At 49.4% G+C, this 23,688-nt stretch overlaps 1 protein-coding gene across 2 annotated transcripts; it reads right to left on the bottom strand.

Annotated features, from left to right (window-relative positions):
* Nucleotides 1-19,736: 19,736 nt before the first annotated feature.
* LOC123443014 (protein gamma response 1) lies at nucleotides 19,737-22,538 on the bottom strand. Of its 2 annotated transcripts, XR_006630548.1 has the most exons (3): nucleotides 21,259-22,538; nucleotides 19,970-20,829; nucleotides 19,737-19,853 (listed from the first exon to the last, which is right to left on the bottom strand). XR_006630548.1 is itself a non-coding variant. In XM_045119225.1 (2 exons), the coding sequence occupies exons 1-2, from the start codon at nucleotides 22,304-22,306 to the stop codon at nucleotides 20,096-20,098; spliced, it is 1,782 nt and encodes a 593-aa protein (XP_044975160.1). In that variant the 5' UTR covers nucleotides 22,307-22,538; the 3' UTR covers nucleotides 19,737-20,095. The 2 variants fall into 2 exon arrangements, 1 of the variants encoding a protein (XP_044975160.1); XM_045119225.1 differs by having other exon boundaries at nucleotides 19,737-20,829.
* Between the last annotated feature and the right edge of the window lie 1,150 nt (nucleotides 22,539-23,688).

Below are 23,688 nucleotides of genomic sequence, written 5' to 3'. Positions count from 1 at the left end.
GTTTCGATAGGATAATACGAGTTTAAATAACTCTACTGTTACCCTTGGGAAGCTTTTTAAGAAAGCTTTGTTATTTTAGACCGGCTGATCAGGCGCGAGTCAATGCTTCTGTGAAGCGGGTTCGATGAACCAATGGTTTCTCTATTTTCCATGTGTGACTCTGGCCGGTACCTTTTATGTTTTAACCAAGATGAGTTCAGGGTCCAAATAACAGATTGACTTGCCTTGAGTACATAGGTCCATGTGGCGACTTGTTCAACACATAGTCCAGTATAACCATTTGTGATGCAGTAATTTTTCACTAGCCAAGAGGGTATTCAGGCTGAACTCAATGAGTGGAAGCCCCTAAGTGACCTACGGTTTAGGAACAAACCAGGCATAGGATTATAGAAGCGTATACGCTCTTACTGCAAAATGACTTGGGGACTAGTAGCCCCCAAGTAAGCCGGTTTACTTCTCAAAAAAACATATAAGGCGCCTATGTTTGAACCGTGCGACATGGCAACTTTTGGTCCTCTTTGGCTTACCAGCATCCAGTTTTGAAATAAGTGCAGCATGGCGACTTATGCTCTCTGATGCTGATAGCGTTTATGTGTGGGCGACTTATAGAACAATAAAGACTCATGCTTTCAAAAGCTGAAATGGCAAAGGACCCCGAAATTCGTGGGTGCCGGCTTTATTGCTTTCATAATTCATGTATTACAAAAACTTGATAAAATAGAAAAAGGGAGCTCATGGCTCTATGTATAATAAGGCCGCAGATGGGCTATGTTCCAGGGGCGAGTTGTCTCGACCTCCGTGGTTGGTCGATCTGGACGAAGATCCATCAAATAGTAGGAGCCGTTCCGAAGATTCTTGCTGATGACAAACGGTCCCTCCCATGGAGGCGACAACTTGTGCATACCGGTATGATCTTGAATCAAACGGAGCACTAAGTCACCTTCTTGGAAAGCTCGGCTCTTGACCCGACGGCTATGATAACGGTGTAGATCCTGTTGATAAATCGCCGACCGTGACGCGGCCAAGTTACGTTCCTCCTCCAAGGAGTCCAGCGAGTCTTGCCGTGCTGACTCATTATCCTGCTCCACGTAAACGGCGACTCGCGGAGAATCATGTTTGATGTCGCTTGGTAACACCGCCTCTGCCCCATAGACCAGGAATAAGGGAGTAAAACCCGTGGAGCGGTTTGGAGTCGTCCTGATACTCCAGAGAACTGCCGGCAATTCCTCCACCCAACATCTTGGCGTGCGTTCCAAGGGCACCATGAGTTGGGGCTTAATCCCTCGTAATATTTCCTGATTCGCCCTCTCTGCCTGTCCATTAGACTGGGGGTGCGCCACCGCAGAAACATCAAGTCGGATATGCTCCCGTGAGCAAAACTCTTGCATTGCACCTTTGGAAAGGTTGGTACCATTATCTGTAATGATACTATGTGGATATCCAAACCGGAAAATTAGCTTTTTCAAGAATTTGACAGCCGTCTCGGCGTCGCAACTGCTAACAGGTTCTGCTTCCACCCATTTGGTAAATTTGTCAACCGCCACCAACAGATGAGTCTTTTTATTAGACGACATTTTGAAAGGGTCGACCATATCGAGCCCCCAGACTGCAAACGTCCAAGTGATTAGTATCATCCGCAATTCCTGAGCCGGCACATGCTTCTGTCGCCCAAACTTTTGGCAGCCATCACATTGGCGAATGATTTCCTTCGCGTCTGTGTGAGCTGTCAACCAATAGAACCCATGCCTGAAGGCTTTAGAAACCAAGGATTGCGATCCAGCTTGATGACCACAGTCGCCCACATGAATCTCATTGAGGATCATACAGCCTTCCTCTGAAGAAACGCATCTTTGGAATACTCCGGAGGTGCTACGCTTATGTAACTTGCCATTATGTATGACCATAGATTTGCACCGGCGGACAACTTGGCGAGCTAGCAACTCATCGGCAGGTAACTCGCCTCTGGTGAGATACGCCATATAGGGAATCGCCCAATCCGGAGTAGCGTGAATAGCCGCCACAAGTTGAGATTCGGGGTCTGGTACCGCCAGGTCTTCTTCCAAAGGCAGTTTTACTGACGGATTATATAATATATCCATAAAGACATTGGGAGGAACCGGCTTACGCTATGAACCGAGGCGGGAAAGAGCGTCCGCTGCTTCATTAAGCCGTTGATCGATGTGATCCACTTGGTAGCCAATGAAATGACCCGCCGCGTCCGACACAGCCCGTCTGTAAGCCGCCATCAAAGGGTCTCGTGAATCCCAAGTGCCAGAAACCTGCTGCGCCACTAGATCGGAATCGCCCAAGCATCTCACTCTTGTGAGGTTCATCTCCTTGGCGAGTCGCAAACCATGAAGCAAAGCTTTGTATTCTGCTGCATTGTTAGTACATGGAAACATGAGTCGGAGGACATAGCAAAACTTGTCACCGTGAGGCAAAGTTATCACCACGCCAGCCCCCGAGCCTTCCAATTGTCTGGACCCATCAAAGTAGATGGTCCAATATGTAAGATCTGGTCTTTCCTTAGGGATTTGTAACTCGGTCCAATCATTGATGAAGTCCACGAGCGCTTGAGACTTGATAGCCGTCCGTGGTGTATACTGAATCTGATGGGGACCCAGCTCGATGGCCCATTTAGCAATCCGTCCAGTGGCCTCTCGGTTATGTATAATGTTTCCGAGGGGAGCGGAGCTGACGACCGTGACCGGGTGTTCCTGAAAGTAATGCTTCAACTTTCGACTCGCCATGAACACCCCAAAAACCAACTTTTGCCAATGCGGGTAACGTTGCTTGGAGAGAGTAAGGACTTCGCTGATGAAGTATACCGGCCTTTGGACGGGGTATTCCTTCCCTTCCTCCTTTCGCTCGACAACTATTGCCACGCTGACGGCTCTGGAATTAGCCGCAATGTACAGGAGCATAGGCTCTTTGTCTGTCGGGGACGCTAGCACCGGCGGGTTAGCTAATTGCTGCTTCAAGGCTTCAAAAGCATCGTTGGCCTCATCCGTCCACACGAAACGATCGGTCTTCTTGAGTAGTTGATAGAGAGGGATGGCCTTCTCCCCAAGGCAACTTATGAAACGGCTCAAAGCCGCGATTCGACCCGCCATGCGCTGTACTTGGTTGAAGTTGGCTGGTTTCCCAAGCGAAGTAATCGCGGCAATCTTCTCTGGGTTGGCCTCGATTCCTCGTTTTGACACCAAGAAACCCAACAGCTTCCCCGCCGGGACACCAAACACACACCTGGTGGGGTTGAGCCTCATCTGGTAAACATGCAGGTTGTCGAATGTTTCTTTGAGATCTTCCAACAGCGATTCCTTACGATGAGATTTGACCACGATGTCGTCCATGTAAGCGTGGACGTTACGGCCTATCTGGCTGTGTAGGCAGTTCTGGATGCAGCGTTGGTAAGTCGCCCCCGCGCTTTTAAGCCCAAATGGCATGGACACATAACAAAAAGCTCCGGAAGGGGTTATGAAGGATGTCTTTTCCTGATCCGCCACCGCCATTTTTATCTGGTGGTATCCTGAGTAAGCGTCCAAGAAGCACAGACATTCGCAGCCCGTTGTCGAGTCAATGATTTGATCAATGCGAGGAAGGGCGAACGGATCCTTTGGGCAGGCTCTATTAAGGTCCGTGTAATCGATGCACATACGAAAAGTGTCGTTCTTCTTGAGTACCAAGACCGGGTTAGCAGCCACTCCGGGTGAAAAACCTCGATGATGAACCCGGTGGCAAGGAGTCGGGCCACTTCTTCTCCAATCGCCTTATGGCGCTCTTCGTTAAACCGGCGGAGGTACTGCCGCACCGGCTTAACCTTGGGGTCAGTATTGAGATGGTGCTCAGCGAATTCTCTCGGCACACCCGGCATGTCAGAAGGTTTCCATGCAAAGATGTCCCGATTCTCACGGATGAATTCGATGAGCGCACTTTCCTATTTTGGGTCAAGACCCGCCCCAATAGTGAACTACTTGGTTGAGTCGCCCGGTGTAAAATCAATGACCTTGGTGTCGTCTGCTGGTTTGAACTTGAGGGGCGGCTCAGAGTCGATAGTCGGCTTTTTGAGCGGCGTCATGTCTGTCGGGTCGATGCGGGATTGGTGAAACTTAAGCTCCTCGGCCGCGCAAGCTAACTCGGCATAGGCGGCATCTCCTTCCTCGCATTCTTGGGCTATTTTTCTGTTGCCTTGGACGGTGATGGGACCCTTGGGTCCATGCATCTTGAGCTTGAGATAAACATAACATGGGCGGGCCATGAACTTGGCGTAAGCCGGTCGTCTGAACAGCGCATGGTAGGGGCTTTTGATCTTGACCACCTCGAACAAGAGAGACTCGCTCTTGTAGTTTGACTCTGTGCCAAAAGCCACATTAAGTTTGATCCGCCCAATGGGGTACGCCGACTTACCAGGCACAATACCGTGGAAGACCGTGGACGATGGCATCAGGTCCTTCTCGAGGAGGTTCATCCGCCGGAAAGTGTCGAAGTATAAGATGTTGATGTTGCTGCCCCCGTCCATAAGGACTTTGGAGAGGGTGTATCATCCAACTTGATGAGCCACGACCAGGGCTAAGTCGCCAGGGTTGTCAACTCGGGGAGGATGGTCTTTCCGGCTCCATGTTATGTGTTGCTCTGACCAGTGAAGGTATCGAGGAAGCGCCGGCACAGCTACGAAAGTCATGTGTTTTACCTTGTGATCTCGTTTACAGGTGTTAGTGGTGAACACGTGGTATTGCCCGCTGTTCAACTGCTTGGGGTTATTTTGGAACCCGCCCCGGTCCTCCTGTCGCTGGAGGTCTCCTTGCGGGGGAGGTTGTTGGAATATTCCCGGCGGGTGATATTGCTGGTTATGAACTTGGTATTGACCGGCATTATGCTATGACCCGTCCTATGGTCCTTGGTTGGGGAAGCCCCCAAATGTGATCTGTCATGACCCGGACGGGCCGGGTTGCTCCTGCCGCTGACCCTGCTCGCCACCTTGGCTCCTTTTGAGCCTCAGCCCGGAACTCTTGCATCACATAACAATCCTCCCATGAGTGAGTCGTCGGTCCGTCGGTTGTAGCATGCTATGGGCACGGTCCCTTAAGCATTTCATGGTAGTTGCGCGGTTTCTTCCCACTGAAGCCCCATTTCTTCTGACGCGGGTTGGATTGCCAGTATTAGTATTAGCTACAAATTCCACAGGACCCTCCTGCTGCCACTTCTTGCCATGCCCGCCATGGTGGTTATTTCCCCGATTCTGGAACTGGGATTGGCCCTTTTGTAACTCGCCCTTGCGGGTAGCTCCTGTTTTATCGTCGCCTTCCCCGGGATCCTTAATGTCATCCGACTCAGCATATCGGGTAAGGACGTCCATCAGTTCGCCCATGTCCTGTACCTTTCGCTTGAGTCTCCCTAGTTTCAGCACCAGAGGCTCGTAGTGGCAATTTTTCTCCAGGATCAATACCGCCTGAGCCGCCAAAATACCTTCCGACGAATGAATAACTTCCTCAACTCGCCGGGTCTAGTGGTGGGCCGACTCATCCGGCCGCTGAACACAGTGTTGTAAGTCGACGATGGTCATCGGGCGTTTGCAGGTCCCTCTAAAGTTCTTGATGAAGCGCTCCTTCAGTTCCGCCCAGGTGTTGATGGAGTTGGGCGGCAGATTTTTCAACCAAGTGTGTGTCGTCCCTTCGAGCATCATGGTGAAGTACTTTGCGCAAACCGCCTCGCTAACGTCCAACATATCCATCGCGAGCTCATAGCTCTCGAACCATGACCCGGGCTCGACATCTGGCGAGTAATTGGGAACCTTCCTGGGTCCTTTGAATTCCTTCGGCATGCGCTCGTTGCGTAAAGCCGGCACGAAACATGACACTCTGATGTGCTTGCCTCCGCCATCCAGGGGCGCGGGCGTCGGTGGTACGTAGGCCGGATAGACCTGACCCGTCATGGCCGTTGGCTCCATGTGCCGCACGGCTCGTGCTGTGTCCACAATATCCTGGGCTCGTGTGTCACACTTCCCAAGAATATCATGTTGGGGGAGCCGCCGCGGCCCGCTGGTCACTGCGGGGAAATCCTGGTGGCGACTTCTGGTGTGACTTGCCCGAGGTGTAGAGTGGAGACGGTCAAGGCTATGGGAATACTGCGCGTGCTAGACCACGACCGTTTTCAGCATCTCGATGGCGTTTCTAGCTTCTATCTCGGCCGGGGTGTTTCCGTAAATCGGAAGAGACTCCAGGTGGTGGGTTGCGGCCAGCACGTTGTTGACGGGGTTTGAGAAGTGATCCCGCGGGGTCTGGAATCGTGTCGCATGAGCGTCCATGGGCTGATCCGGCGGTAGATTGGATGGTGGAATCGTTCCTCCCCTCGGGGCGGCTTGCAGAGGGCGATCGGGACACGCCCCACGGGTGCACGGGGTGTCAAAGAGGCCAATTGGGTGTAAGTCGGCCGGGACGCGCCCGCCGTGTGTTCTTTGGTGGACGGCGTCGGACGCGCGTTGCTGTATCCCGAGTCGCCAGCCTTCGGTGTTCAGCCGATCGGTCTCTGCAGCGACCGCAGCTCGCTGTGTCTCGATCCTGGCGGCTTCTGCTTCCATGTCGCGTTGTGCTTTGGCCATTGCCTCCCGCAGCTTGGCTAGCTCAGCGTTGACCGACTCCTGATTCTCAGACGTGACCAGGGTTGCCATAAGGTTAGCTATCTCCGTTGCCAGTTCCGTCATGGTCTGCGCTGGAGGTTTGGACGTTCCTCCGGCCTCGTTGTTGCTAGTCGGGTTCTGAGGAGGTTGTGTTGATCCCGCCATGTAGATGGCGATTTGCCGGTGAGATCTCTCGAAGACTTCGGGGTCCATCGCCAGTGATAGCCCCCCGAGCTACCCTTCCTCAAGGGGGTGGATCGACGCCATTTCTCCCATGGATGACTCACCATCGGAATTGACGGGGGTGACGTCCTGGCCCGCCCCTTCGTCTTGTGAGTCGCTTCCCTGCGTAAAGCTGACGAAAACCTGCCGGCTCTTGTTCCACCATGTGACGGGGAGGACGTACCTGGCCGGCTCGACGATGTCAATGGAGGTGTCCGGCTCAGGAACAGGCGTCCCGATCATGCCGATGAAGATGTTGATCTTGCCGAAGGGGACTCGGTAGCCAGATTCGACGGAATCGGCCTCCGATTCCCATAGTGAGTTGTCGATGTAGTACTTCCCACGGTGACTCTTGGTCATGATGCCGATGGCTTAGCTTTCTAACCCTGATAGGGCTCCCTTCGAGAACTCAACTCCACCGTGCGCTAGCCCCACGGTGGGCGCCAACTGTCGTGGTTACGTCATGGCAGATGTCCTCGTGAAAGGACTTAAAGATGGAGCCATCGCACCTTGGTGGCGACTCAAAGGGGGTGAGCGAAAGCGAGACTCAGATTTACCCAGGTTCGGCCCCTCGTGAGGAGGTAAAAGCCTATGTCCTGCTTTGTGTAGATTGATGATGGTTTCGATTACAAGGAGGGCGTAACTCGCCTGACCTAGATCTCGATTCTCTCTAACTCGCCTGACCTTTCCCCGGGACTCGCCTTTATATACAGGTCCAGGCCCTAGGGCTTACAAAGTCCTGCTATCCTACACTTGGTAGTTTTCCTTATCTCTAAGTTGTCGTGCTCCTCACGACCCAAAGCTTCCTTGGCGTTCCATCATCCGTACGGTATTCTTGAATCGCCTCACAACTTCTGGGCCATCGGACACATGGCCAAAGGTGAGTCGCCCCTTTGGTGACCCGGCCCATTAAGGGCGGGTTACCCACAGGCAACATCCCCAACACTAAGGAAAGGGCTCTTGATAGGATTAATGGTCCATGGAATGAGAGTTTTCAGTTGCTTTACACCTTCAAAGCTGAAGTGGAGACGGCTAGTCCAGGGAGTGTTGTAGAGATTGACAAGCATACAGTTAAGTACAAATTAAAAGGGAAGACAATGGAGAATGAGTGCTTCGGGAGGGCTTTTGTTTGTTTCAAGGCTTGCTTGCAGGAGTTTCTGAATGGTTGTAGGCCCTATTTGGCTGTCGATGTGACTGCTTTGAATGGAAGATGGAGAGGCCAGCTAGCAGCAGCTTCCGCAGTTGATGGACACAACTGGCTATTCCGAGTTGCATTTGGTGTGTTGGAGGTAGAGAGTGAGGAGAGTTGGATCTGGTTTCTGCAGCAGTTGCGCAACATTATAGGTACACCCTCAGGTTTAGTTATACACACAGATGCTTGCAAGGGTTTAGAAACTGCAGTAGAATTTGTATTTCGTGGAGTGGAACATAGGGAATGTATGCGACACCTAGCGCAGAATTTTAAAAAGAAATTCGAAGGCAAATTTTATGATGAGAATCTATGGCCAGCATCATACACATGCAGCTTGAGGAAGCATGAGAACCATTTGAGAGTGTTGTATGCTCATAATCCTTTGGTGAAGGATTACATGGATGAACATCATGGAAAGTTGTGGTCAAGAAGCAAATTCAATGAAATCTGCAAAGTAGACTATGTGACCAATAACCTCGCTGAGTGTTTCAATGCAAAGTTCAAGTGAGTGAAAGGGATTTTGTTGTGGCAAGCATTTGATAAGACCAGGCATATGATCATGGTAAAGATGGCTCTTCGTAAAATAATTGCAGAAACACAATATGTTGGCCATCTTATCCTCCCATCTCTGATTAAGGCATTGCATGCCAAGGCAAGAGGACTAAGAATGAAATGCATTCGATTGTCGACATACGAGGCTGGGGTGACATACACTGACAGTAAAAATAGGGAATGGACATATCCAGTGAATCTTGCAACCAATGAATGCAGATGTAGGCAATGGCAGATCCGCGGGAAGCCGTGCATACATGCCCTACATCTCATGACTGTTATTGGAGGTGAAGATGGTGAAGTTGATCAGTATTGCTCTGAATATTTATCTGTTGCCAAATTTAGGGCTGCTTATGCTGAAAATGTGCATGCACTCTTGGGAAATGACCAATGGAACATAGTAGACCCAGGGTTCAAACTCCATTCTCCTGTACTGACTAGACCACCGGGAAGACCAAGGAAAAGCAGGATAAGAGCTGGTGAAGAGGGTCGTGTAAAAAAAACATAAGTGCAAAAGATGTGGTATCTTAGGGCATATTGCTAGGCGTTGTAACAATCCAGTTGATGCATCATTTGGAGAAGAGGAACAATGGGCAGCAGCAAATGCAGAGGAGCATGCAGCAGCAGAGGAGAATGCAGCAAGTTTAGAGGATAATGCAGCAAGTTTAGAGAATGAAGCAACTGAAGTAGTAGCTTGGTATGTGTGTTTTTTTGCATTTGTTCTCTATTTTATCGATGGCTAAGCTTATTTATGTTTGACCCAGCTCTAGGATAATTAGAGGCACAAGACAGAAAGACCTAGAGAGGAAGAAACTTCGGTTGAATCATCATCTGATGCGGAATTTGAAACCATGGCTTACGAAGGTTTTGAAGCTATAAGAGAGGAGGAAGTTATTTTGTCTGAAGTTCCTTTAAAGGTTAGTGAGCCACAGATGACCGTCAACTAGTCATCACTTGCTCGATCAGTCAAAGCTTAACAAAACCTCCACCACCAGAAGAGAAGATCAGAAGCAACAAGACAAAGCTTTCAAAAGCACAAAATATCCCAGTCAGGGAAACCAGAAGCAAGACGGTTAACCCATCCCGGAACACAAGGAGCAAGGCAAAGATTTGAATTTGAACTTGAATGCAAGTCATAAACTTTGAACTTTAAAGATTTGTAATAAGGATTTTGTCGTCAATTTGAAGTACTATGAAAACTTGTAAGGTGTAATAATTCTATATGTAAACTTTGAATTTGAACTACTGAGGCAAACTTTGAATTTGAACCAACACTTCAGTCCATTCCCCTGTGGTGTGAGTTGCACAGTTTGCTGAACTATTATAAACGTTAGGTGATCAATCTGATCTCTTTTGCGTCTACAAAACTTGTAGTCATGAGAAATATGCTCCAAATGAGCTCCCAAGCTAGGGTAAACAGCCCCATTTGCAATCAAGTTTTTTTGGACCTACTCCAAATGAGCCAAATATTATTTATTAACACCAAATCAATCTATATAGTGTAGATCCGAAGAATCACTATTTATTGAATTAATCTTTCTATTTGTACATTTTTTTCAAAAAACTATACTTTAATAGAAAAACCATTAAAAACACGTTTACAATATGAAAATGGAAAACTAAGTTCAAATCCTTCTTATTCACTTTGAAATCAAACTTTGGTGATTTTTTTGATTTTTTAAAATTTTCAAAAACCGAAGGGAAACCCTACCTCCTCTCCTTGGTCTCTATGAAACGTTGTACATGATAGCTCATATGTGTGAAGGTTTTTTCATGAAAATATCCATAGACAAAGTTTATGATTTTTGGTTGGTAACATGTCACATAAGACAACATTGTGCGCAGGTTTTATATTATTCTGATTTTTTTAAATTAATGGTGCCCATATTACCTCGATCGTGCTAGCTAGGTTTTTTTCCTAAATGTACGTATACCAGGTTTAGTATTTTTCCTCATTAGTGTGTCCTATAAAACGACGAACGGTGAAGGTTTCATATTTTTTGACTTTTTAAAATTATTTATGCTCAGTCAAAGCCTTTGAAACCCCGTTGACCACCTCAAAACCCCTCTAAACCCCGTGGAGTTTCGCCTAACCCTAGCTCTGAACGTCAGCCGTCCGATCATACCCTAGCGCCAAGAGGCAGCCCTCAGATGTGGTCTTCCAGAAGTAATTCCAAGGGCAAGCTGCGAGCATGCTCCACGCCGTTGGATCACATGGACGGCTTCGCATCGTTGGATCGTGGGGCGATCCGCGAGACATGTTGGTTGTGCCTCCCCTTTCTTCGGGTACCCCCTTTATTCTGGTGCTTACTCTGTAGTGACGAGAGGAGCCACTCCTCCTCTGCTTCTTCTTCTACGGCGACGAGAGGAGCCACTCCTCTGCTTCTTCTTCTCCGGTGACTTTGGGCGATATGTCGAGCTCCACTTCAGCTTCCCGCCCCTCGTGGACCCAGTATGGTCCACTTCCCATGGAGCGATGTCCTGACTGCCCACGCAGCGCGCCACTGATACGGTTGACTTCGAAGGAGGTCAAGAATGGCAACTATGGGCGCGAGTTCGTGAAATGCAAGAGCAAGCCAGAGGGGCAAGTTAGATCTCATGATTTTTCTTTGATTTATTTTTCTATTTGCTTTTAATTCTTTTTCGATCTGGGATTTAGGGTTCATGTTTTCGTTTCATATCGTGAAGAAATGCACACATTTTGAATGGCTGGATGACTACGTTAAGCGGATTCAATTCAATGGGGCCCCAACCCGGGAGCTCAATCTGTCGTCAGCAACAACGAATTTGGTATCTGAAAGTGCTGCTCTGACAGTTGGGGATGCAGATTTGAAGGGGAAAATAAAGAAGATGAACAAGAACTTGAAGCAGATGATTCAATTGAACAAGCACGCGAATCTGATAGCTTTGGGATTTTATCCCTTTTATTTTTGTGTAGTTGCTCTAGGATTTTCTTACTTGCGGGTCATCACTCGTTAGAGATGTTATTAGTGTGGTGTCATGTGCTCTAGGATTTGGTTAAATTTGTGGATCATGTGCTCTACGATTTGCTTAAATTTGTTGATCATGTGCTCTATGCTCTGTGTTGCTTAATTTGTGGATCATGTCAGTTTCGGGTACCCGTCAGTTTCCTCAGTTTTGTACACTTTCAGTTACTTTAGTTTCGTCAGACAAGACCGACCGCAGAAGAAAAAAAACGTAGTTCTAGGGCCCAAATTTAAACTAAGCTCTCGTTGGACCGTCTCATTGCATTGAGTGTCGAAGGCCCACGCGTTGGCTCTGTTTTTTCCCTTGATTATTACCATGGTAAATCCATTTATTGCCATGCCGAACAAAAATAGTGCATGATGGTAAATCAATTTATTATTGGACTTGCACATGTCAAATTTATTTGTACATATCATGGCAATTTCATTCTATATATTGCCTATGGCACAACACTTTCATTTTTTGACTGAGGGTATTATAAACAAGTTTTTGTTGCAAGAAAAATATTGTATACACGATTTTTTGTTTTTGTTTTTTATTAAGAACATGTCAGACTTAATTATGTAGATCATGATATCCATCTGAAACCACGTCTAAAATAAAATCCGATGGCACCATTAGCCAGCATATCAATCTAGAGAGCATGTCTAGGCTCGGCTATGGCACCATATCCATCTAGAGAGCTTGTCTACGGCTAGGCTACGGCACCAATATCCATCGATCGATATCTCACGTAGCAAGCATACATCCATAACATAAAAAGTAGCAACCATAGCATACTTCTTAATAAAACATAGGGTACCCTAAACCATAGCATAGTCCACAAACTATTCAAAAATTAGCTTGTTTTTGTTCATACAATATACGGAATAGGGCCACCAGCAATTCAAAAAAAAAGCTTTTCTTCTTCTTCTTTTCAACATCAACATGGCTCATTTTTCTAGCTTTAGTTTCCTTTTTGACACTTCAACTACTTCATTATCCTTGCGTTCAAAAACTTGACCCTACTCTAAATGGGCGAACACTTGCTGGTTTTCATTGAGGAATACTCAATCATTGATTGATTTAGCAGAAGGGCTCGTGTACGGCACCATATCCATCTAGCGATTTATCTAACGTCAAATAAGATAGAAATAGAAAGCAAAAAACACTGATAACCAACGACATATCAAATAGGGATTCCCTATCAAATAAGGGTAGCAAGCATAACAAAGTTCTTAGGGGATAACACGACAGAGATCAAAAGTTCCCGGTACAACCAACGACATAATTAAGATAGAAATATATAAAAGATAAAAAAATCCCTAACACCCTAGGGCAAGACAAGCTCATGATCGAGACCGGGACTTCACCACCATCTTCACTGCGCCTTCTCTTCACTGCTCCCTCTCCATGTCGTCGTGGCCGATGTAGTAGGGGAGGTTGTGCATACCATCGCGGGTGGGGAAGATGCAGTCGAAGTTTGTGAAGATGTTGTGGGTTGTGAATGCAATGAATTCGCATCCACACCAAAACACCTTGCCGAGGAGGTAGTACGCATCAAATCTGTTGGTGAAGGTGACGGTGAGCCCTATCGGCGGAGTCCTGGAGTTTGGACGCACTTCCTCCAGTCAAAACATCACCGACGAGCCCGCTGGGAGGTGGGCGAAGCCCGCACGGAGGAACCACTCGGCAAACCCCCTTGCACCCCTCCAGCGTGAGAACGCCCACACGCGGAGCGTCCTCTCCACGACGACGACGGCCGGATACCGTCTCTCCGAAACGGCCGGTGGGAGCTCAAAGGTGGGGCCATTGTACTGCATCCTCGCCTCGCTATGTAAGTGCTCTGGGTTTGGGTGAAGGGGGCGGCGCAAATGGATGTGTGGAGAATAGGTGGAGGGGTGGTGGTTTAAATAGGGAAAGGGGAAGGGAAGGGGAGTGGCACCGGCCGCACTTTGGATTTGCTACGTTCAAACGAGCTGCGTCGATCGATATGCCACTTTAATTGCCAACAGGTCTTAATTGCCACGTTGAATAGATGTGAGTGGATCGAAAAGTGTGAAACAATGCTCTACATCGAGGAGACACGCGTGGGAGATGATACGAACCAGCGGCAGCAACCGTCCCTGTGTCCGTGGCGGCTTGCGTGAAAATGAGGCCGGTCAGCGTCCGTGGCGGCTCGCGTGAAAAAGAGGCCGGTCAGCGCATCGTGGCGGCGGGCGGCGGCGCATGCAGGTAGGCTAGCTACGTGCATGCATGCAGGCTAGTTCGACATGTCGTGCATGCATAGCAGGCTTCTGTTGTTGCGGCGCATGCACGACCCAATTCTAACCAGGCCCAACGGGCTAACCGCGACACCGTCCGCCGCAACCCCACTCATCAGGTCCAACGAGCGACATAGTCAACGCAGCCCCACTCGTCAGAGTTAACGGTAAAAGCACTGACCCGACGACATCCACTGTTTGTGACCAGTTCTGAGGGTTTCGGCCAAGGGAGTGGGGAAAAGTGAGCAAAATTTAAGAGCGTGGGGATGAATGGGTATGGCTAAGGAACCAGGGGCACAGATATAAAAAAAAACCTTGTTCCTATGACCATGAGATCATGCAACTCCCGGACACCGGAGGAATACCTTGTGGGTTATCAAATGTCGCAACGTAACTGGGTGACTATAAAGGTGCTCTATAGGTATCTCCAAAGGTGTGTGTTGGGTTGGCATGGATCAAGACTGGGATTTGTCACTCCGTGTAACGGAGAGGTATCTCGAGGCCCACTCGATAATACAACATCACAACAAGCCTTGCAAGCAATGTGACTAAGGATTTAGTTACGAGATCTTGTATTACGGAACGAGTAAAGAGACTTGCCGGTAACGAGATTGAACTAGGTATGGAGATACCGACGATCGAATCTAGGGCAAGTAACATACCGAAGGACAAAGGGAACAGCATACGGGATTAACTGAATCCTTGACATAGAGGTTCAACCGATAGAGATCTTCGTAGAATATGTGGGAGCCAATATGGACATCCAGGTCCCGCTATTGGTTATTGACCAGAGAGTGTCTCAGGTCATGTCTGCATAGTTCTCGAACCCGCAGGGTCTGCACACTTAAGGTTCGGTGACATTCGGTATAGTTGAGTTATATGTGTTGGTGACCAAAGTTTTGTTTGGAGTCTCGAATGAGATCTCGGACGTCATGAGGAGTTCCGGAATGGTACGGAAACGAAGATCGATATATAGGAAGTTGTTATTTGGATTCCGAAAGGTTTTCGGGCATTGTCGACAGTGTACCGAGAGTGATGAATGGGTTCCGGGGGCCCACTGGGTGGGCCCACCATGCCCAAGGGGTCCACGTGGGTCTATTGGATGCGCAATAAGGCATAATAGGCTGACAAAGTCATCCAAGAAAATCCCATGAGGAAAAGTGGAAAATCCAAAAGAGGTGGGAAATTAAGGAAGGAGTCCTAATCCAAGTGGGATTGGAGGAGGACTCCTCCCTCCTCCACTTCGGCCGACCCAAGGGCTCCTCCCTTGTGGCGAAGGGCCTGCCCCCTCCCTCCTTCTATATATACTAGAGGTTTAGGGTTGTTTGAGACACAACTTTGCCACGTGTTGCCCTCTCCTCTAGGTCGTAGTTCTTCCTCTAGATCGGTTTTCTGCGGAGCTCGGGCGGAGCCCTGCAGGAATAGATCGCCACCACCACCGGAGCGCCGTCGCGCTACCGGGGAACTCATCTACATCCCCGTCTCTCTTGCTGGGAAAAGAAGGCGGAGATCGTCATCGAGCTGTATGTGTGCGGAACGCGGAGGTGCCGTCCGTTCGGCACTTGATCGGGACGGATCACGAGATGGTTCATGGGACGGATCGTGAAGACGTACCACTACATCAACCGCGTTTCTTAATGCTTCCCGCTTAGCGATCTACAAGGGTATGTGGATCCGATCTCCCTCTCGTAGATGAACATCACCATGATAGGTCTTCGTGTGCGTAGGAAATTTTTTGTTTCCCATGCAACGTTCCCCAACAGCTCGACCTTCGTTCGGGCTATCACCAGGTGAGGATGCATCCGGACGATGTCGCCAAGACGGCGTTTCCGACACATCATGGTCACTTTGAGTTCTTGGTGATGCCTTTTGGGCTCTCCAACGCTCGAGCGACCTTTCAGGCATTGATGAATGACGTCATCCGCCCCTACTTACGTCGGTTTTTGCTCGTCTTCTTTGATGACATTCTTATCTACAACTCTTCTTGGGCAGAGCACCTTCACCATGTCGCCATCGTCTTCAACATGCTTCGAGCGCATCATCTTCATCTTAAGCGCTCGAAGTGCTCGTTCGGCACGCCTTCAGTCGCCTACCTCAGCCATGTCATCTCGACCGGCGATGTGGCTATGGACGCCGATAAGGTGGCGGATGTCGCGACCTGGCCAACGCCGCACTCGTTGCGGGCTCTCTGCGGCTTCCTGGGCCTCGGAGGGTACTACCGGAAATTTATCCGGGAGTTCGACCTCATCGCGTCTCCGCTCACACGTCTGTTACGACGCGACACTTTCGCCTGGGATGCGGAGGCAACGGAGGCGTTTGAGGCTCTCAAGTAGGCCCTCACGATGGGTCATGTCCTCTAGATGCCCGACTTCGACCAGCCATTTATGGTGGACTGCGACGCCTCTGGTGTGGGGTTCAGCGCCGTCCTTCATCAGGGCGACGGGCCGCTTGCCTTCTTCAGCAGGCCTTTTGCCGCGCGCCATCATAAGCTCGCGGCCTATGAGAGGGAGCTCATTGGTTTGGTGCAAGCCGTACGCCACTGGCGGCCATATCTTTGGGGCAGCCGTTCCGGATTTGCATGGATCACTACAGCCTCAAGTTCCTATTGGACTAGAGGATGTCCACCATACCGCACCACCAGTGGATCAGTAAGCTTTTTGGCTTCGACTTCACCGTGGAGTATCGTCCGGGTCGCCTTAGCACCGTGGCCGACGCCGACCACGACACGGACACCGGCGACTCGGCAGGGGCGGCGCTCTGCATCCGCTCGGGGGCCTCCTTCGCCCTCCTTGACGACGTTCGCAGGGCTACCGCAGACGCGCCCGATGCTCAGCTTCTTCGACAGGACCTCACAGTCGGTGACCTGGCCGAGCCGTGGCGCTTGACGAACGGGTTGCTCCTACATGGCCGTCGCCTCTTTGTGCCGGATCACTGCGATCTCCGTCACCAGGTCCTGTTGTTGACCCACTCAGCCGGCCATGAGGGTGTGCAGAAGACCCTCCACCGTCTCTGTGCTGATTTCTACATTCCCGGTGATCGGGCCTTGGTCCGGGACTGGGTGCGTTCTTGCGTTACGTGCTAGCGTAACAAAACAGAGACACTGTGTCCGGCAGGGCTGCTACTGCCCTTGGAGGTGCCCTCTCAAGTCTGGGACGATATCTCCATGGACTTCATTGAGGGACTCCCTAAGGTGGGCGGCAAGTCCGTCATCCTCACAGTGGTCAATCGCTTCTCCAAGTACGCCCACTTCATCGCGCTTGGCCATCCTTACACCGCCACCTCCGTGGCTCGGGCCTTCTTCGACGGCATCGTTTGCCTACACGGGTTTCTCTCTTCGATCGTCAGCGACTGGGACCCGGTGTTCACGGGGCATGTTTGGCGCGATCTCTTCAGGATGGCGGGCGTGAAGCTACGCTTAAGCACGGCATTCCATCCTCAGACGGACGGTCAATCCGAGGTGGTCAACAAGGTGATTGCCATGTATTTGTGTTGTGTTACAGGTGATCGTCCACGTGCTTGGGTGGACTGGCTTGCGTGGGCGGAGTACTGCTACAACACTTCTTATCACTCCGCCCTGCGCGCCACGCCATTCGAGGTGGTCTATGGCCGACCGCCCCGCCCATCCTACCGGTTGACCCGGAGACGGCTAGGACGGAAGCGACGGCTGATCTTCTTCGCAGCCGCGACGAGATGCTTGCTGAGGTGCGCCAACGCCTCGTTCAGGCCCAGCAGTTGGCCAAACATTACTATGACGGCCACCACCGCGAGGCGGAGTTCGCGGTGGGCGACTGGGTGTGGCTGCGTCTTCTTCACCGTTCTACGCAGTCCCTTGACCCTCGTGCAAGGCGCAAACTAGTCACGCGCTACGTCGGGCCATTTTCCGTGCTGGAGCGCATCAGCAAGATGGCCTACCGTCTTCAGCTTCCGGTCGGTGCTTGCATCCACGACGTCTTCCATGTGGGGCTCCTCAAGCCTTTCCGTGTGGAGCCACCGGCAGCAACGCCGGCACTACCCCTGACCTCCGACGGGCGACTTCTTCCCGGGCCAGCAAAGGTGTTGCAGGCCCAACTACGTCGCGGGGTGTGGTACTTGTTGATCCAGTGGGAAGGCCTTCCTGAGGAGAACGCAACGTGGGAGCATCGTGACGACTTCACTCAACACTATCCAGACTTCCAGCTCGAGGACGAGTTGTTTGCGCAGGCGGGGAGAGATGTTATGGCCGGTACTACGTACCAACGGAGGAGGCCCAATGGGCAGGGTTAGTTACGGGCTTAGCCCAAGTTATCTTAGCTATCTTAGAGTCCAAGTTATATTAGAGTCTAAGTTATCTTAGATATCTTAGAGTCCAAGTTATTGAGATTATATAAACAGGTGTAAACAGCTATTTTGAGATCAAGCAATAAGACTATTCTATTGCCCGGCTCCCAGAGGAGCCGGAACCCTAGCCGCCGCATCCTCTACTCACCGCCGCCTCCTCCCTGCGCCAAGACAGCACCGTCGCGCCGGCTACGGCGACCTCACCTCCTCCAACCCCCCTCCTATCCGTATAATCTGAGGTAGAGGCCTGGTAGAGCCCCTAGCTCCTACCAGCTACCTTACCTTGCACATGATATGCAAGTCTGCTACCCTATCTTGTGCTCTTCTGTGAAAAACATGAGTGCAATACAACAACACCAATAACAAAAGGAGAGATGCAGGATTGAGAGCATACTAGCAATCAAGAATATAAAATTGTCCTGAGATAAAACTGCCCTGAACTGGAACTGACAGAGCAAAATCTGAAGCACGTCGGCCACAAAAAAGGTTGGTTCTTCATGGACTTGACACAAGATTGGCTAGAGGTAAACTGAAAACAAGACCTAATACTACTAACAGTGTACTCCCTCTGTACCTAAATATTTGTTGTTGGGGAAAACTAATAAAAGTTTCCCCAGCCACAAGTATTGTAGTACAGAGGGAGTAAAATCAGAACACGTTTCACATATTTGCCTACTCTGTAAAACCCCAAACACAAACTGTCTGTCCAAACTCCCAAGACGAGCACCATTATTTGATGAACAATGTTCCCATGGTTTTGCTCCCCACTCAATTGAAATCCTTCGAACAGGGCAAAACAACCAGTGTAAGGAACTTCAGACGAGCACTCTAAAATTACAATGCTCTGCCTCCTATCCATGTCAGTTTGGTGTTTAGATTGGAGATGAGAGTGAGAAAAGATAGTAACACCCTGGTACCCTACCTTCCACATGTATGATTTGCTTCTGCAAAGACACAAGACACAACGACACCAATAATAAAAGAAGAGATACATCAAGAGCAGACCATCTCTACTTAGCAGTTACCAGCAATCGAGGCTATACAATAGGAAACAGCTGAGAAAATATCCAAGATGAGCGCGGGGAGAAGAAAGAAGCGTCGATGCAGCACACGAAAATCAAGGGACCAGACTCTTCCTTTACATGGTTTCATGATAATCACACGATGCAACCACCCAAGTTAAAACTGTCCTGAACTGGAACGGAGTCTCAGGATCAAATGGACAAGATGGAAAGGGCAGAAGCCAAATCTGAAGCAAATCCACCCCAAAAGATTGATTCGTCAATGGATATTACACAAGAAGGCCCGCTATATCATAACTGAAAACAAACACTCATACTAGTAAGTAGTAACAATGTAACATTGTAAGATCAAAATATGTTCCACATATTCACTTACTCTGTAAAACTCCAAACACAAACTCTTTGTTCCAGTTCCTCACAAAAAGAAAAAACTATGATCCAATAATAGGTAAGCAGATCTTGATTTGCTACATGTTCTATATTTAAGCAGATAAATGCCAAACTGTTGTCATGTAATGCATATACTGAAGTGACTGTAAACAGCAGAAGCAACAGGCCATGAATTCATGTACAACTGTAAAAGGTTCAGTAAAAGGTTCAGAAGTTTCCTTACGTGTTATTTTGAATTGTTTCTCAGGGACAACAAAGTCGATTCACCACTGAATATTACATACATAAGCTAAGGGCAAGAAAGCTGCTTCCTGGAGTGTAAATAATGCAAATAAGAAACTGTTCATTTTCTCTGAATTTACATAGGACTGAACAAACTGACATTATTATCTATCCTCCACAAACTGATACTGTAATTATCACCAACCTTAATGATGACGTGTATGTCCCCAACATGAATTTTATGCACCATTAACAGTGTGCAAGGGTAACCGAGGATCTATGCTGTGACAAGACACTGTACAGCAAAGAAGTTTGGCTCCTGCTTGATGCGCTACATTTCTGATTCAAATCCAATGTTCCAAAACCCTTCGGGTGTCAATGGAGGGGCATATCTGTATCTGTGTCTAGACACACCATCATGATGCTCGCACCTCATACTTGTAGCACCATCACCATTTACACGGCCATCAGGAAGCACAGCATCATAGAACTTCTTGCACTGCTTGCATTCAACACCTTTCAGATTCGCCCGATCAGCTTTCTTTCTTACAGGTTCTGTATATTTGAAATCTTTATTCGGTGGCTGGATTGAAATCGAGCTTCGCTGCTTGGGAACTGGTATGCTGTTGAGGCCCTGAGGGACAATATTGATGTCTTGAGTCTCATCATCTGAGTTATTGAAGTCCATATCTTGGGGAGGAGGGGCAGCAAGAGCTAGTGCCTCTTCTCTGGTTGTAGGGTTCCTGACCGTATTTCTTGCAGCCTCTAGAGGAGTATCAAGAAAATCATCATGTGGATCAACAACACCTGGTTCCGTACGCACACGAGTTTCCCTCCAGTGTACACTTGGGCGGGTGAAACTAGATGATGCATCTGCCTTTGAAGTGCTAGCAGCATTCTTGTGCCGAGGGTTAGTTGCATGAGGTGGTAGACAAAGGCGCGAGGTACTGAACACGCTCCTGACAGAGGTACCATTTTGGGCCTTCACACATGAACTAGGTGAATTCTTTTGGTCTTCAGTCTTAGAAACTACCTGAATGCTCTCATTTTTCGTGTCTTGTAAATCTGGAAATCAAAGTGAGGTGTTAATACAGTATCCAACCAGTAACTCCTACATATTTAAGACACATGCATCTTAGGTCATAGGATTGACAGAAAAGACAAACTGATATTTATCAGGATATAATGCACCATTGATCATATTTGCACAAAAAGTACAGACCCTTATATGTGATTCTTAAAGTATAGTGGTAAATCAGAAACAAAAGTGTGATACTGGATTAAGAAAACTTAAGTAGCTCATGTGCTAGGATTGACAGAAAAGAGATGCTATCAAATTGACATTCGTCAGAATATAATGCATCATTAATCATATTTGCACAAAAAAATACAGATCCTTATATGTTTCTTAAATTTTAGCAGTAATACCGGAACAATACCGTGATTAAGAAAACTTAAGTAGCTCTACGAATTTGGGAAGTCATGGGGATGTACCTGTAAACTTTCTCTTACTTGGAGGACTTCCACAGGACTTCCGATTCACAGGGGACTTGGAGCCTTCACTCGGGTCAATCTTGGAGCCTTCATTCTGGTCAATCTTGGAGCCTTCCATCTCCGCGATCTTTCCTAGAAGATAGTTGTGCTCAGACTTGAGATGCTTGTATTGTGTCGTCGCATGATTGAATTTATTCTGCTCAAGAAGAAGATCCTTATCCTTCAACTCCAACTGATGTAGCAGCTGCTGATGGGCCTCCCTCTCACTTGAATTCTCAGCAGCCCTCTCCCCAATCTCTCTTTTGAGCCGACGAATCACCTCATCTTTCTCCATTTCCTCCTCCAATCTCCCCCTCTCCCTGGATATCTCAGCAGCCTTCACCTCAATCTCCCTTTCGAGCCGGTGGATCACCTCATCTTTCTTCATTTCCTCCTCCAATCTCCCCCTCACCCTTGATATCTCAGAATCCTTCTCCTCAATCTCCCTTTGGAGCCGACGAATCACCTCATCTTTCTTCATTTCCTCCTCCAATCTCCCCCTCACCCTTGATATCTCAGCATCCTTCTCCCCGATCTCCCTTTCGAGCCGGTGGACCACCTCATCTTTCTTCATTTCCTCATCCAATCTCCCCAGAAGCTGCTTCTTCTCAGCATCGTGCTCCGCAGCCAACCGCTCGGCGTTGAGGAGCATCCCTCGCATCTCCTCGAGAGAGCTCTCCAGCTGCAGCAGCCTATCCTCCGCACGCCGCTTGCCGCGACTGAGCTCCTCCAGCTGGCTCAGCAGGCCGGCCTCCTTCTGCCCCCACTCATCCTCGGCCTCCCTCGTGGCAATGGAATCGGCCAGCCGCGCGTGGAGGAGCTTTGACTTGGCCTGGAAGTGCGGGAAGATCTGGCTGCAGAAGATGAACTCCATCTGGGAGACCCGGTCCTTCACCTCCTGGATGGTGGCCACCAGGATGGTGCTCATCCCGGTGATGTACTTGAAATCGTCCGCCGCCGCGTCGGCGCCGCAATCGGCGGCCGAGAAGCCCACCGCCTTGCCCTCCATTTCGGCAACCAGGGGCGGATCTAGATGGTGCGCCGGGTGGGGACCCGAATTCGTGGAAGCTAGGAGTGCGGCGGAGGGCCAAGGCGACAGAGGGAGAGGAGGGGGGGCACCGCCGTCAGGAGGGCCGGCGAGGAGAGCGAACTGGGGTTAGGGTTGGTGGTGTGGAGGGGATGAGATGGGAGGGATTTGGGGATCTCCAAATTTAGAGCGCGCTCTTTCAAAACTACTCGTATTGTTTCCGGCGCTCTGCCTCCGATTTTGGAATGTGGCCGAGGCTGGCGCTAGGCCCCATCCGGATGTAGTTAGCAAAAATACAGCAGCCTCGTCAGCCGTTGGATGCACGCAATCTTTATCGTCCGTTCACTTCCCACAACCTATGGCTCGATGGTCGCCCGCCAGCAGCGCTTGACACCACCGGCCGTCACAATAGCTCCTCTTGCAGCATTGACAGTGGTGGCGCAGTCGAGCACCGATTTGCATCATGATCTTCATGGTAGCACGGTCTTGTCGTTGCAACACCTGCTTGCGGCATAATGGTCGTCGCAGCACGGGCTCAAGTCATGGTGGCCATGGCAGCACGGCAGAGCCGTTGTAACACTAGCTTGTAGCATGATGATCGTCGCAACACGGGCTCATAGCATGCTCACATAGCAGCACGACAGCGACGCCATCACAGCACCGGTCTACAGCATGATGGTTGTCACAACAACACATCACAACATGATCGCCATGGTAGCACGGTCGCACCGGCGCAGCTCCTGACGCTCCCTTCGCTCAATCTCTTTCAACTGCGATGAAAGGATCGATATGGTTGACTAGAGGGGGTGAATAGACAACGACCACTTTTTAATTAATCTTAGCAAGTTAAGGTAAACAACATACGGGTTCACAAATATTACGACAATGAGGTGAACCCTAATGGAGCTAACAACGAGAGCTATTAAGACAAGTAAGATATAGTTAACAACATAAGCATGCACAAAGTAAAGGTTAGAGATAACCACAAGTGGAACCGATGGAGACGAGGATGTGTTACCGAAGTTCCTTCCCTTTGACAGGAAGTACGTCTCCGTTGGACCGGTGTGGAGGCACAGTGCTCCTCAATAAGCCACTAAGGCCACCGTATTCTCCTCACGCCCTCGCACGATGCAAGGTACCATGATTCCACTATAGGTGCCCTTGAAGGCGGCGACCGAACCTTTACAAACAAGGTTGGGGCAAACTCCACACAAAGCTTGGAGGCTCCCAACTAGACCACGAAGCTTCACCATAATGAAATATGGCTTCGAGGCGACCTCAACCGTCTAGGATGCTCAAACACCCAAGAGTAACAAGATCCGTAAGGATTGGTGGGGGAATCAACTTTTCTCTTGGTGGAAGTG

The sequence above is a fragment of the Hordeum vulgare genome, chromosome 3H (assembly GCF_904849725.1).
Source record: "Hordeum vulgare subsp. vulgare chromosome 3H, MorexV3_pseudomolecules_assembly, whole genome shotgun sequence".
Classification (NCBI taxonomy): Eukaryota; Viridiplantae; Streptophyta; class Magnoliopsida; order Poales; family Poaceae; genus Hordeum; species Hordeum vulgare.
Note: the sequence above shows the minus strand (reverse complement) of the source record. Positions and strands in the feature narration are given on the sequence as shown.

Coding starts and splice junctions, on each gene's coding strand:
- LOC123443014 (XM_045119225.1), bottom strand. CDS start 22,306: ATGGAGGGCAAGGCGGTGGGCTTCTCGGCCGCCGATTGCGGCGCCGAC. Junction 20,830..21,258: donor AAGTAAGAGAAAGTTTACAG/GTACATCCCCAT, acceptor TTTGATTTCCAG/ATTTACAAGACACGAAAAAT.